This window comes from Corvus hawaiiensis, chromosome 17, assembly GCF_020740725.1.
Source record: "Corvus hawaiiensis isolate bCorHaw1 chromosome 17, bCorHaw1.pri.cur, whole genome shotgun sequence".
NCBI lineage: Eukaryota > Metazoa > Chordata > Aves > Passeriformes > Corvidae > Corvus > Corvus hawaiiensis.
Genome location: NC_063229.1, coordinates 7,762,911 through 7,777,371, shown reverse-complemented (window position 1 = coordinate 7,777,371; position 14,461 = coordinate 7,762,911). Strand labels below are relative to the sequence as shown.

At 54.8% G+C, this 14,461-nt stretch overlaps 1 protein-coding gene across 1 annotated transcript in view; it reads right to left on the bottom strand.

The window, feature by feature from the left end:
- Positions 1 to 14,026, bottom strand: part of JPH2 (junctophilin 2) — a 31,811-nt gene extending 17,785 nt beyond the window's left edge. The window contains exons 1-2 of the mRNA XM_048322061.1: positions 13,294 to 14,026; positions 5,193 to 5,976 (exon numbers count right to left, since the gene is read on the bottom strand). Of these exons, the coding sequence (XP_048178018.1) occupies positions 5,193 to 5,976; positions 13,294 to 13,672 (1,163 nt within the window). The 5' untranslated portion in view covers positions 13,673 to 14,026. The remainder of the gene's footprint in view (positions 1 to 5,192; positions 5,977 to 13,293) is intronic.
- Between the last annotated feature and the right edge of the window lie 435 nt (positions 14,027 to 14,461).

Sequence of the window (14,461 nt, the reverse complement as noted above, 5' to 3'; positions counted from 1 at the left end):
ATCAGGCTGTGACTCTCTGATCTTTGGTGTCTGATCACACAGCTGCAGAAATGCTGCTCCCAACTCCTGTGTCCCTCCCTGGCAAACAGCAGCCAATAACCCACCCAGCGCTGGGAAGAGCTCTGCCCATCTCCTGCCTGCTGCTGCCTCCTAATTACACACCCATCCATCACACACGGAGGTGTGGAGTCCTGGAGCAGAGAGATTGTGAGGCAGGGAGAGCAGAGGAGGATCAGTTGCTCCCTCCTGTCCTGGCAGGGACTGTCCTGAGCCACTGCTGCTGCTGCCCACTCTCGCAGGGTGGCCGTGAGCATCCTGCCCTCCTCCAGCTTTAGACCTAAAGGTCTGGGAACGTGCTGAACTCCTGAAGTGTCTAATGCCTCTGCCTCTGGCTAAAAGCACATTTTAAAAAAATCCTAAAGCTTTTCAGAGCAAACCCCAAGTCTGACTCAACAGACCTAAAATCCCAGGTCTGATATCTGGCCTCAGGGAAGCTGAGCTGTGCTATCAGCCCCAGGAGCGCCAAGGCCACCGTGGCCACCAGCCCAGCACTGCACTAGACATACACCACACCTCACCAAAGAGGTGCCTCGGGAAGTCATCCCTTTGGCTGCCCACTTTCCCCACCAGCAGCTTGAAGCCCCAAGAGCAGTGGGGACAAGGGCAGAGCTGTGCCAAATAAAGCACCTTCCGAGTGGGAGCACACAGCCGAGCCCCAGCGGCGTGGGCTGCCCCAGCCCCAGCTCTCAGCTGTCACACTCAGGCCGCACTGATAAAGCCCTGCTCTGCCTGCCCTTATTTAGTCAGGAGCCTCTGCTGACTCCAGCGATTTTGGGACGTCATTTGCACCACACACCCGCGTTCCCCAAGGAGACGCTCGCTGCTGCCCGGCCACGCAGCCTGGAAATGCTGAGCACAGGGAGACAGCGGCGACACTGCCGGGAATGCAGCCAGGCAGAAGAGGCTTGGAAAGTGATACAGGAGCTGTCAAGCGCTCTTGTTATTTGAAGTGAGAGCTAAGATGTGCCCCAAAGTCATGGGTACAGATAGAAAACCAACTTAGGCTTCAAAACAAGGCAAAAGCTCACACTGTGAACAATGCCCGTGGTGGTGGTGGGGAAGCCACACCTGTGTGACTCCTGGCACAGCCCAGGCTCCCCACTGAATCAGGAATTAATGCCCCACACTTCAGAACACAGTCTAGAAATTCCTACAGATACCTACAGATATTACATTAGAACAAAAATAAATCCAAAATACATTCACTTGGAGTTGCACTCTCCAGGCATAAACCACACAGGGGCTACAGGGCCAGCACACGAGGACAAACTGGTGAAGCCCAGCAGCCATTATAGCCTCTAATATCTTGCTGCCCTATTGATCCCGTGACATCTGGCAGATATATCTGAGGTGTTACTGCCAGGACGTGCACCCGTCAAAGGACCTCAGAGCTTGGCCAGACTCGTGCCTTGCAGGACACATGGCCAAGTCCCTCCATTGATTTTGGTCCAAGTCACTGGGAAGCACAACCACGTGCAGAAGCAGACCACGTCAGACACTGCTGCAGTGGGACAGAGGTGGGATTTGCAGTGTTTACACTCGTTTTGTCCTTAAAAAGCACCAGAGAGAAGGAAAACCCCTGTAAAAGCTGCCCAGTTACTGAGCACACATTCCAAAAAAATCAAAGGTTCCCCCTGCAGACAGTCCTTCCCTTCCTCTTGTTTTATTTTATTTTATTTTCATCTGTTCTGAAGAGCTGAAAGCCAACCATTTTCATGCTTCTTCTCCCTGTATTCCACAGGACCATCCTCCCCGTTTGACAGGCAGACACACGCTGCTCCTGAAGCACAAGGATCATCAAGTACCCAGGGTACAAAGCACTCTATTCTGTACCAGCCTGTGTGCCCATAAAACTGCAGGGCAGCTGTCCCCTCCTCACAGTCCTCCAGCCAGTTTGTCTACTTCAGCTCCAGGGAGGTGAAGCCCCAGCTGTGATCCCACATCCTCCCTGTGTTTCCCAGCCACCCCAACTTTTTTTCAAAGGAGTCCCCAGTCAGGATGGATGGTGGGAAAGGGGAGGTTGGAGGGACGTAGCAGGTGCCTTCACCTAGCACTGCAGGAACAGCCGTGTCCTAGCTCTGACAGGAGTCCCTTGGGATCACAGCAGGACAAGTCCTGGAGCACCAGCAGTACAGGGCAGAGATAATGAACACCGGACAGTGTGTCTTAACCCCACATCCATCCGTGGCTACCCCTGGGCAGGGGTGAAGCCACATCCACCAGCTGCCACAGAGGCTGTGCCCCAAGGTGACTTTTCTCCCGAGCGAGAGCAGCCTGGGTGAGGATTCATACTCCAGCTTCCGTCAGCTCCATGCCTCTAGCTGATCTCCAGAGCTGTTGATAGGCACGCCCAGGGTTTTTTATCCAACATCCAAGCAGCACCAATGGGCTTTGCATGGGGTGAAGCTGGATGGGTTGCTCAGGACAGCATGGCCCCATGCCAAATGATTTTCACTGAAATAATGAGAAACAGAGCTATTCCCTCAGCTGACAGTGAGAAGATGTCCTCAGCTTCTTGCACAACTGGGAAAGCAGCTGCACTGCCAACCCAGAAGGATTCAGGAGGGAGCTGAGGAGGCCAGGGCAGCACTGCCAGGGCAGGAGAGGCAGCAGGACAGGCAGTAGCTGGCTCTGCCCACGGCCCTGGCTGGAACACCCAAAGTGAAACAGCAGGTGGGACAGGAGCTGCGAACCAGCCTGGTGCCTCAGACACCCTCAGAGCGGAGCATGGGACAGGGGAGGTTTGGTGACCACACTGACCATTGTCCCTGGCTGCTGCTGCTCTCAGCCCAAAGCTCACAGACAGGGCACCCCTCAGTGCTGCTGACAGCCTCCAGCCGTGCACCCCAGAGCTCAGCACGTGCCTGGGATTCCTGTGGCGCAACTGGCCGAGGCAGCTTCCAGTGCTTGGGCTTGTTTTCCTCGGAATTTCTATCCCTAAAGGGCCTTTTATGGTGCAAAAGGGAGAAATCTGGCCTGGCATTTCACCCCCAGACAGCAGAAGGCTGGATGTTAGGGCAGTTTAGTTCTGCAAGGGGCTCCCCCGAGTGCTACACGCAAATGAAGCTCAAACATCCATGTACAACAGCACAGGTGAGCAGGGGTAGCTGGGAATTTGCACAGCCCACCTGCTGTGTCCTAGTAATTAGTGCCTAGTAATCATCTTACATGCAGACATGCAACATCTTCCCCCAGGAAAGGATGGGTGTAGCCTCAAAGGCATTTTTTTGGGTAAGGGGCACACTGCCATCTGAGGAGAAATGTAAAGGCTCCATCTAGAAAGCTCCACCTCACAGTTATGAGCTCCAGCAGTGCTAATGATAGTGCAGCCCTTCTATAAACTGTAATAATCCGTTTTCACAATCTGTCTGCAATTACTCTGCCCTGGGTGTGGAAACTGAGGCAAGGTTCAAGGCCAAAGCAAAAGGTGGTAGCAGAGCTGGGGTTTAAACTAAGGACCTTCTCCAGGAAAAATGATGTAGATTTACTCTCTACCCTAGATCTGAGGTGAAAGGAGGAGGGAGAAGAGCACGAGTCAGATTTACAAAAGGCATCAGGTAGAGAGAGTGGCTCTGCCCTGAGCAACACACACCAGGAATAAACACTGATGGAAACACTGAGCTAAAGTTTACAGGATGGGGAGCCTGAATTCCACTTTCCCAGCGGGTCCAGCTCAGCTGGAAGCAGTGCCGCAGGAACAGGACTGGGGTTCCACACTGCCAGCAAGCACAGTGATCCCTTCCCTGCCCAGCAGTCACACCACTGCAGGGTCTGCTGGCTGAGGACTCTCTGGAGGAAACCAGCTTCCACTCTTACTTCCTCCAGCTCCAAGGTTTCCTTAATAGGAAATTATTCCCCGGCCGCACTGGGGAGGGATGCAGTCCCCGCCAGGGCAGCGGGTGCATTCCAGCCCCTGATTGAAAACACTGCAGAGCCGCTTTTGATCCAAAGTGTAAATAGTGTATAATAAAAAGAGATTCGTGTAAACCAGCCAAGCTCTCGGGGAGCAGCATTCGCAGCTCCAGCCTCCTTATTCACGCCGTGGCCACACGCTTTTCCCGGGCACAGCAAAGCTGGTGTCGGGCTGAGCCTGCCCTGCCAGGAGGATCCAGGGCCCCACACCACCCCAGCCTGTTATTTTTATCCTAGCTGGCCCTGCATGGAGCTTCACTTGCAATCCTGCTGGGTTTTCTCCACCCGTCCCTGAGGCAACTGGGTTTTGTTAAAAAACAATCAGTCATGCTCCCCACAAAAGCTTGGAGAAGAAATGGCTGCCAGGAGAGTAAAGCAGGGGTTTCTCCAAGGAGCAGAATGGGGTTCGGGAATAGGTGTCCTCATTTATTTCCCCCATCTACTTGATAATGAAGTAACTGATAATTAAACAGGAATTAAATGGAGTGAGACAGGACCGCCATGGAGTCACTGCCCAGCAGCTGAGCAAAGCCTGTGCAGGGTGAGGATTTCTTGGAGAGGCCAGGTGAAACCTCAAGGACTGTTACGACCACCTTTCCCCAAGAGGAGAAAAGTGAAGGCTCCAACCCTGCCTCCCAGATCTCTGTTGTCTGCGGGGTTGGCTCTGAGACTGGCAGGAATGCTTCAGGGGGAGCATGCTGCCAACACAGCTCAGACACAGGCAGGGATGTGAGCTGGAGGAGGAGAATTTCCCCTGCCCTTTCCAGGCAGACTCTGAAGCCACTCTTATTTCCTCTCTCTTCCATCCCAGGAGGGACAGTGGAGCAATTACACTCAGCTGCTAAACTTGACAACCCTAATGCATCCCACAAACTCCCCACAGAGCCACGCCAGGGCCAAGCTGTGTTCTGCTGCAGCCCCAGTTTGTCTGGGACACACCTTGCTGCTCACGAGCCTGTTGGATTTACCACAATCAAACCCCACTGTTTCTCATGCTGCCCCAACAATGCCCAGCAGCTCTGACAGCCCAGCACAGCATCAGGATGCTCCCTGTCCTGCTGAGTGCCAGGGCTGGCAACAGTTCCTGCTGTCCAGCACCTCCCCTCTGGACCAGGGCTGCAGGGGGACAGGAGAGGGGATGAGAAAAAGGACAGCTCCTGAACACAAGGGATGGGGACCATCACCGCGGGAACCTGGGCACTGGAGCTCCAAGCACCCACCTGGATGCTGCAATCTCTGACTTCTGCCGGGCGATGGCCGCAGCCCTCTGAGCCCCCTCCACGCTCCTGTCCACCTTCTGCCGGATCTTGGCGCTCTTGAGGGGTATCACACGCTTCTTCATGCCCTTGACCAGGACATTGTGGCGGTACTTGCCCTCCTCCTTCTTGCCATCGGGCAGCGTGGTGCAGCCGTAGCCGTGCCGCAGGTTGTCCAGCCACTCGCCCTCGTACTTGAGCCCGCTGGAGCGCTCGCTGACGCCGAAGCCAGCGCGCTTGTCGTTCTTCCACTCGCCCATGTAGGTCTCCGTGGTGGTGGCATCGATGTCGGACTCAAAGGGGGTGTATTCCTCGCCCTCGGCGCCCTCGCCCAGGCTGACAGTGGAGGTGGCGTCACTGGCAGCCGAGCTGATCCCACTCTCGCTCTTGAGGAAGCTGACACGGCTCTTCTGGCTGGCCAGGGATGACTTGGACTCGGACTTCTTCAGCTTCCCCAGCAAGGAGCCCCTGCGGAAGAGCCCCCCTTTCTTGGGCTTGCCGGCCTCGGCATCCGCGTAGAGGCTGAGGGCGAAGCCGCCGCGGGTGATGGTGGGCGAGAGGGGCAGGCTCTCGGGGTTGGCGGCGGGCGAGTCCTGCTGGGGCAGGGTGCCATTGCTGTGCTCGCTGCGCAGGGAGGACAGGGATGTGCGCAGCGGGGAGCGCACCACGGAGGCCATGCCGTAGGGCACGCTCTGCCGCACGCCGTAGCCATGCCGCATGCCGTTGGTGAACTGGCCCTGGTACGTGCCTGCGGGAGACAAGAGGGGCAGGGTAAGAAAGCAGCTTGGTCCTGGGAGAGCAAAGGGAGGTGAGCTGTGGGGTTGCACTGACCCCAACCCCACTGGTGCTCACCCACATGTTAAAGCATCAGTGCCTAGGGAGCAGAGGACACCAGCCCAAGAGGCTCTGCTGGCAGGTGACAGCTCGCTGGAAAGGGACTGAGGCACCAGGGGACACTGGTGCAGACCCAAAGCCACTTACTGTATGGGATCTGGATTTGCATCCAGAGCAGGGAGTGGGAGGCAGCCCCGAGGGGCGGAGTTTGGGCTGCGCAGAGGGTGGCAGCAGCCCCAGCGGGCATCTGAGCTGGAGTGGCACATCTCTCCTTCGCTTGATGACAGTCCCTTTCAGCCTGTTCTGCAGTCTGCCACTTGCAGGCTGCCAGGACCATCTCTAGACCCCTGAGTTAGGATCCCACATGTCCACTGACTGCCCTGGTACCTGAAGCCACATCTCCTTGGTGCTGACATACGGCTTCTCTGAGTTCCCAAGATCAAGGCTTGTGCCACACTGCACAAAGAAAGAGATGGGCAAAAAAGGGAGGAGAGAAGCAGCTCTTTGTGGGGTTCCTTCAGCTCTGCCCCCAAAAGCATCACCCCACCACACTCCTCCAGACCCAGCTCAAGAGGGCAGACGATGATGGGAGACAAAGAGAGGATTGTGTTCACCGTGGCCAGGGCTGCACCTTGGGTACAGGACCCTGCTAAGGACCAGCAGGACTTTGGCAGTGACACCTTGAAGGACTGGGACACTGCTCCTCTCCAGACCCCCTGATCCCAAAGGTGAGCACACTTGCAGGCTCCAGCAGAGTGGAGACCCCCACTCTGACTTTTCTCACCAGGATGTCAAGAGACTTAAATTAGCTGCATCAGAAGCCCCACAAGAAGAGCTCCTGGGAAGGGCAGGGGGCTGGTGGGGCAAGAGACAGCCTTCACCCATAACACCCACCATGCCAGCACAGGGAAGGTCAGAGCATTTCTGAGCCCTGTGGATTGGGATGGGATGGGGTGGGATGGGATGGGATGGGATGGGATGGGATGGGATGGGATGAGCCTGGGATGAGCCATTTTCCCAGCCTGGCCCTTGTCAGTCTATAGATGCAGTTGCCTCAGAAACCAGCAAACCACCCAAAACAAGGCAGCATTCCACTCTGCTCCTGGCATTACAGGTCCTGGAATGGGCCATCCCACCCCAGACCAGCACCCTGTGGAAGAGATGCTGCCAGCAGCTCTCTCAGCTTGGGGCACAGGCAGAGGGTGATGGGGGAGCACAAATGCCTTTGGAAAGGCCACTCTATTAATTTACTCTCCCAGGTACTGCTTCATGTAAGCAAAGGGTCAGCTGTGCTGGGGGTATTTTCACTGACATCTGTCCTAAACCTGGTTTGCAAAAAGCAGTGACCTACCAGAAGACACATGATTTTGGGAGAGCAAGCACTCCTGCGGTCCTGGGGAGGCTCAGCCAGGGCTGGGCTGAGATGGAAGGGGGTGACCCATCTTCAAGGCATTAATCTCCCCCCTCAGACACTATTACTGAGCCCAGGGATGACCCTGCTCCCCAAGGAGCAAATCCAGTTCCTTCTTTGGCGATTGTGGGAGTGCATATTTTACGGTCTCCCAGGCTACTTCTGCAGCATAATCTCTCCCCCCAAGCTTCAGGTTTCGTTGAAATCCTCTTTGGACCCGCCTGTGGAGTGTTAACTTACAGTGCTGAGGGCCAGGAAAGACAAGAAGTGCCCGAGTGAGCAGCAGCTGCTGCCCTGGGTGAGCTGCCCCCAAGCCAGCCCCTACTCACCCTGCAACACAGAGATTTTGGGGTCCCCATGAACAGTTGGTCTCCCCTACAAAAAAAGTAGGGATTCATGTAGTACAGAGTATCTGCAGACTGCAGCCAGCCATGGGGAGCCATTTGCCAGAACAAGGGGCCATTGCCCATTTTCTTGGCAGAGCTTGAAGCTCTGCGAGGGAAAAATAAGGAAAAATAAGCATGGGTTTGGACACGAGCCTGGAGTCAAGGACCATCACTGGAGATCCCAGGCATCGGGGCGTGTTCCTCACCGTGCTCCCAAATCCCTGTCTGTGAAATGGTGATGAGTCTTCCAAGTGCAAACTGAAATTCGAGAGACCCCCATAGTGCCCCATGTCCCTCCCTGATGAGGTCAGTGCTCCATCCCACCCACCCAGCCAGCGGGAAGGGCTGACACATGATCAGGGTGACATTGGAGACCTTCTCCTCGGATGGGAACAACTTCACACGTATCAGGCTGCAGCTGATAATGCTGCCATGTTAATTCCCTGGAAAAGGAACTTTGGAAAAGTCTTGCAGGTTAAGGGGGTTCAGCCACTCCTCAGGGGTCAGACCAGAGCAGCTGCTGCACTCCAGCAAATCCCCAGCCCCCCTGTCCCCCTGAACAGCACCAGAGCCAGCTGGGTGGGAAAAGCCACATGGCACAGTGGGTCTCCAGGGAGCAGGGATGGGAGTGCCACCCTCAACACAGGGTTCAACACCAGCTCTGCAAGCTGGTCTCTGCTCCCTGATTTCAGCTGGTCCAGCACAAGCAACATCATCCCTGTGACCAGAGGTGCCAACCTTGCCTGGATGAACGGAGGGCACTGACACGGTGCTGCCCACGGCTGCTCAGCCAAGGCGGGGGTGAGCAGGCACTGCCATGTCCGTGTCATGCTACCATTCCCTGCCTGGCTGAGGCTTCGTGCCAGGGCAGGGCCATAAACCACCCCTGGAGCGGAGCCAGAGGCTGCGGGGAGCGGCTGGAGGCGCCGGCGGCCGTGCGTCAGGGCACGCAAGGTTTGAGCAGAGCCAAGCCCTGCCTCACCAACACGGCCCAGTGCAGTAAGCTCAGGAGAAAATGGGGCTGTGCAAAATCTCTCTGCAGCAGGGCTGCACGTCCCCGAGCCACCACCACACCCCAATAGCAAAACAGCCTGGAAAAGGGGAAAGGGGGGACGGGCAGTGCACAGAGCTGTCAGCCAGGCTGCCACGAGCTCACAGGCATCTGAGGTTCTGCAAAAAATAATTAAAAAGCAATGGATGTGGAACAAATAAATCTCTGTTTAGGATGAAAATGGGACAGAGCCCACTTCCCAGCCTCCCCAGCCCTGGTGATTCATCAGGGCAGTGAGACAGAGTCACATCATCCCACTGGGGTGTGATTACTGTGGGACAGGACCTCAATAATCCTTTACTGGCTGCATTTTTACTTGTCCTAATGACAAAAACCACCGGTTCCTCTGCAGCCCCCAGGAATACAATTCATCACCTCTGCACAGCCCCAACAAGGGGATGCTGCCAGGATAACTTCATAGGACAGGAAGGATTAAATTGTAGGTTTGATGGAAATTACATCCGTGCAGCCTTTACCTCCGAACACTCCAAAGGGGTGGGAGCACCCTCTGCTTCACCCTGGCAGCAGGATGGGATGGTGCATGCCTGCATCAAATGCAAATGCTTCAGCTCCCAGTGCCCTCCAGCCCGGCAGCAAGATCCCATCCCCAGCAGTGACACACTTCCCCTTCCCAGCCTGTCTCAAGGCTCCCATATAATTAGTGATGAATGTAAATAATACAAACAACTATGTAAATAATGCACACAGCTCAAATCGGATCCCTGCCCTACAGTTCCCTGCTGTCAGCCAGATACTGCGATGACAGGCGGGTTAGAACTCAGTGTAAGTGGCCAGGGACATTTAAACAATGCACAGCACCATGTGCAGGACAGGCCAGCAAAAACTGAGTGCTGCTTTTTGGTGCCAGCAGTACTGTCTGGTGGGTCCTGCTGGAAAAGAAAGGCAAAGAAAACCACATAGAAAGGTAAAAAAGTTCACTGTATTAATTCACGGGTCACACTAAGCCAGGCAGGAGCTTTGGCACAGAGGCAGCAGACAAAAACCAGCACCATCGTGGCTCTCCCGGGCCCCTTTCCTCCTTTCCCAGCCACAGTCCCATGGATGGTGCTCCTTCTGTCCCAGTCCAGGCCCCTTTCCACTGTGCTTGCCCTGCCACAGGGAGGAGTTGTGCTGCTCCATATCACTCATTTCATCTCCCCAGTAAAGCACTTCTGCATTTCTTTTCCCCTCTTCTGTGGTCTTGTGATCACTGACTGGTCTAATTGTTTCCCCGTGGTTAATTGACACTACTGTTTTCCTTAGCACCCTAAAGAACAAATTGCAGCATCAAAAATAAGTTGGGTTTAGCCTGCTGTGATTGCAAGTGAGGTTTTTTCCCCCCATATAGATACATACAAGCAGTTATTTGTACAGCAAAGACAGGCTTTGGGGTGGATCATGGGTATGCAGCACAATTCACCATTAGCAGTGAGATTTTTTTTCTGCAGTAAGACTTGACTCAGGGTTTTGACTCACAGTCAAATGTACAAAACATCCAAAAAATGAGGCCTTCCTTACAGCATGGACAAAACTCACCAGGCAAAGCCAAATAGCTACATGTTTACTCATGTCTTATGTTGCAGAACAATGAGCTCCTTCATACTACACCTTCCACAACCCCACTCACTGTCTGCTTCAGCCAAGGCATTCTGCCCCTGTAAGGGCTCTGAGCTCTTCCCTGGTGACAGCAGCACACACAGGTACATCCAGCTCGGATGCCCAAAGAAATATATCAGAATGTCACTGTATCTGCCCAGCCATACCAGGGGCTCTGATCCCCTTGGCTGATTTCAATCCATGTTACAGAAGGCTCCTTAAAGCCATCAAGTTTTCCATAGCTTTCACAAAAATAGGCTTTTGGTAGTGGGGAGAGAGTGAATAACCCACACAGTGCCTAGGCGGAACTGTACCATGACCCTGGTTCTTATTAGACACCAAAAATCTACATGGGATTTCAAAAAGCTTCACTCCAGATTTGGGCTTTTTTTAGCCACCAATCTTGGCCAGACACAAGATTCAAACACAGACAACCCTATAAGTATATTTTAAAACGTGAATTTTTATGTATGTCTATATATATATGCATATATAAAAAGTTAAAGTCTATTTTAAAACATCAGAATCAGCTACATTTCCCCGAAATCTGCAAGCAGCCCAACCATGACCTAAAGTTTCTGACGACCTGGCAAGAGCTGCACATTCCCAGAACCCTTTTCCTCGTGTGGCTGGCTTCCAAGGGACTTGGGAATCGTGTCCCCTACTCAAGGGACGGCAGATATCCAAAGCTTTTCCAGATGTTTATCTTGGCAACCTCAAATTCAAACATTAACAGGTCCCATTAGCAGTCTGGCCACATCTGGATCTTGCAGGTGGTTACTGTGTGCAGGTGAGGAGACAAAAGAGGGAAAGGTCCTGCAGGTCAGTGAGACCATTCCACCCCTGTCCTACAGGTGGGAAGCTGGATGGTGATCCCCGGCTTTGGCTGCAGTTTTCTACATGTTCCTGTGCCATCAGAGAGGCTCATGCACTGAATGAACAGCTCACATCAGCCAGGGTATGATGACCCAGCACACGGAGCAGCCGCTGGGCACCCCAGTACAACCCTCGTGAGCCTCGTGGGGCTGAGCTCAGTGTTTTGGCAGGGCACATCTTCATGGATCAGGGCTAAACTGCCAGCCTCGAGTGGCACCAAGGATCATGCAGCTGGCACGTTCTTGGGTGTGGGACAACACCCCGGGGAGTGCTGTGCTGACAGAAGCAGGATATTCTATATCCTTACAGGAGAAAGCACTGGCTCATCTTTCCCGCTCTTCTGCCCCAAGCTTTCAGTCTAATATCTAATCAAACCCGTATGTCAAATCTTAACAACCAAAATTCTCCCCCAGAACATTAACTGGAATGCCAGAAGCCCTTCACCCTTAGAAGGATTTGCGTTTTAGGAAGCAGCAAGGAAGCAACTGTGCAAGTTCAAAGGAGACCTTGACATCTCCAGAATGAAATTCCCCACGGCAGCCATTGCTGACAGTTACTTGCTTGCTGCTCTTTACTCATCAGAGCACATCTTCCATGTCAACTACACATCTTCTGGCCTCACGTGAAGGTTCTGTGCACCGAACTGGCCACGCAACCTCCACCTGTTAAACCATTCCACAGCCACAGGACAGAGAGGGGAGAAAATTTAAGGAGCTGGAGGGAGGGATGTGTCAGTTCGTATCTGTACCTCCAACATCCAAGGGCACAAGGAAAATGGGTCAACTTCAAGACTCTATTCCCAGGCTTAAAGTCAGCCACAAACCCACACAACTCATTGAGAAATACTTAAGAAAAACATAGCCCTGAAAGCCAGTCTTGAATGAGTCCATTTTTCTAATGCCTATAAATGTGATGCTTTTCATTCTGAAGGTTTATATTATTATGGGTATTTTGCTTTATAAACTAACTCCAGTGCCTGTCCTAGATAAATATAGATGCAATTTTGATCCGTATTTTGAAGGGTATTTCTTTCAAATCACCCTCTCTATTTAGCTATCCTAAATGTGGCAGCCCGGAACATTACCGTGCTACAGAGCTACAAAATTACTTGCACAGAAATTCTTGCAATGTTTCTAACCCCAGAATTGCCACTAATGCAAGAACACAATTAGACCAAACATTTACAGAGCACAACAAATATCTGACTACGTGGTGCAGCTGTATAGTAGCAAGGGTTGAAAGCTTCCAAATAACTGAAGGGATATATTTTGGGGAAAGGCGTGTGACTACATATTCTAAACAGCTCAGATAGACTCAAAACTCTTTGGCAAAGCAGATGTGCAGGCAGCCCATCAGAGGCGTGCAGGCAGTGTTTGATGCATAGGGAAAGCATGCTGTGATGCTGTGGGTGGCTTATATCTGACATGAGGACATTCACAGCTCGCTGCCTGGTGGGTGAGTGCACGGCTCGCTGCGGTCATGCACCAGCTGGGACTTTGTGGGCTGGTTCAGCCAGAAGCTGCAATAACCACTCCCCGTGGAACCAGGAGTCAAAGACCACACAAAATCAAGTTGCTTAGTGTTAACTACCAATACAGGCACTTAAGAGCAGCTTGGGGCAATGCTCCTGCTGCTCCTCCCTCGTGTCCGCAGACAGTGAGCCACGTGTGCTGCATCCAACTGGGAAAATCCGGGCACGCACACTTTGACGAGATGGCTGCACCCCAAGCTCCCCTTCTTGACTGAAGCACCCCATTGGCTCACTGTAGGACACTGTGCCTGTCTAGAGCTCACTAGTGGGGACAGGGCCAGGTCACCTCTTCAGCAGGGACAAAACATGAAACCTCTGTTGTCACAGGCTGGGTATGACGCTGTTCATCCCCCTCCCATTCCCTCTGGAGCCACCCTTACCTCCGTCAGCGTAGGTCTCGGTGCCGTAGCCATCCTGCAGGCCATTGTTCCATGTACCCTCGTACTTGGCTCCGCTGCTCATGCTCTGCCTCGCGCCATACCGTCCCTTAAAGCCATGGGTCCACTCGCCTCTGTAAACCCACCGTCCTTTGGTCTCGATTCCCAGGCCGTGCCTCTTGCCTTGGGACCAGTAGCCTTCGTAGGTGTTGCCACTGGGCCACGTGTATATGCCCACGACCTCGAAGCCGTAGTTCCAGGAGCCTGAGTACTCCCCCTGGCCCTTGGGCCCGGTGCAGATGCCATGCCCGTGGGCTTTGCCCCCCTCCCAGCCCCCGCAGTAGGCGCCTCCATCATCGAAATCAAACCTGCCGCCGCTCATGGTGCCCTCCGGTGCCCCTCAGCCGGGCAGCGTTCCCAGGGGCAGCGCTCCGCGGCTCCCGCATCCCCGGAGGGAACGGGCTGGGCGCCGGGAGCGGCCGCTCCTGCCTCGCCCGGCCCGGCCGAGGGGCTGGGGCACGGGAGGAGAGAGAAATTGGAAGAGAGGGAGGGGAGAGGGGCGGGCCGAGCCCCGGCCCCCCCGTAGGGGCAGCCGCTCCGCGCCGGTACCTGCCCCGCGGGCACGGGCATGGGCCGCCCGGGGAGCCGCCCCCGCGGCAGAGGGAGGGATGGGGGTCCCGGTCCCCGCGGCGGAGAAGGGATGGGGTCCCGAGCCGGCCGCTCTCCCCCGCCCGGCCGCCGCCGCCCGCCCCGTCCCGTCCCGCTCTCCTCCCCCGCCGGGAGAAAGGTCAGCGCTGCCCTAACAAGGCCATCGGATCCCAGGAGCTGCTCCCAAAAATAAACCCCCGGAGTCCGGCCCCCGCCTCGGGGCCCTTTTATGAAGGAGGGGAGAGAGACACATCCCACCCCCCCGCCGTCCCCCGCCCCGGGCAGGGATCCAGGCGGAGAAGAGGCTGGGAAAGTAAATGTCTGCTTAAAATAGAGCCTGGGAAGGGGCCGCTGCGCTCCCCCCGGGCCTGCAGCCGCTGTCCCGCTCCGCCGGAGCCCCGCGGGATGCGGGGACGGAGCGCCCGGGACAGGTCACTCACACCGTGTGTAACTAGACAGAGGTAGAACAAGGAGTTAGAGCTCAGCCGTCACCCGAGTGCAGCGTACAGCTCACTGAGCCCCT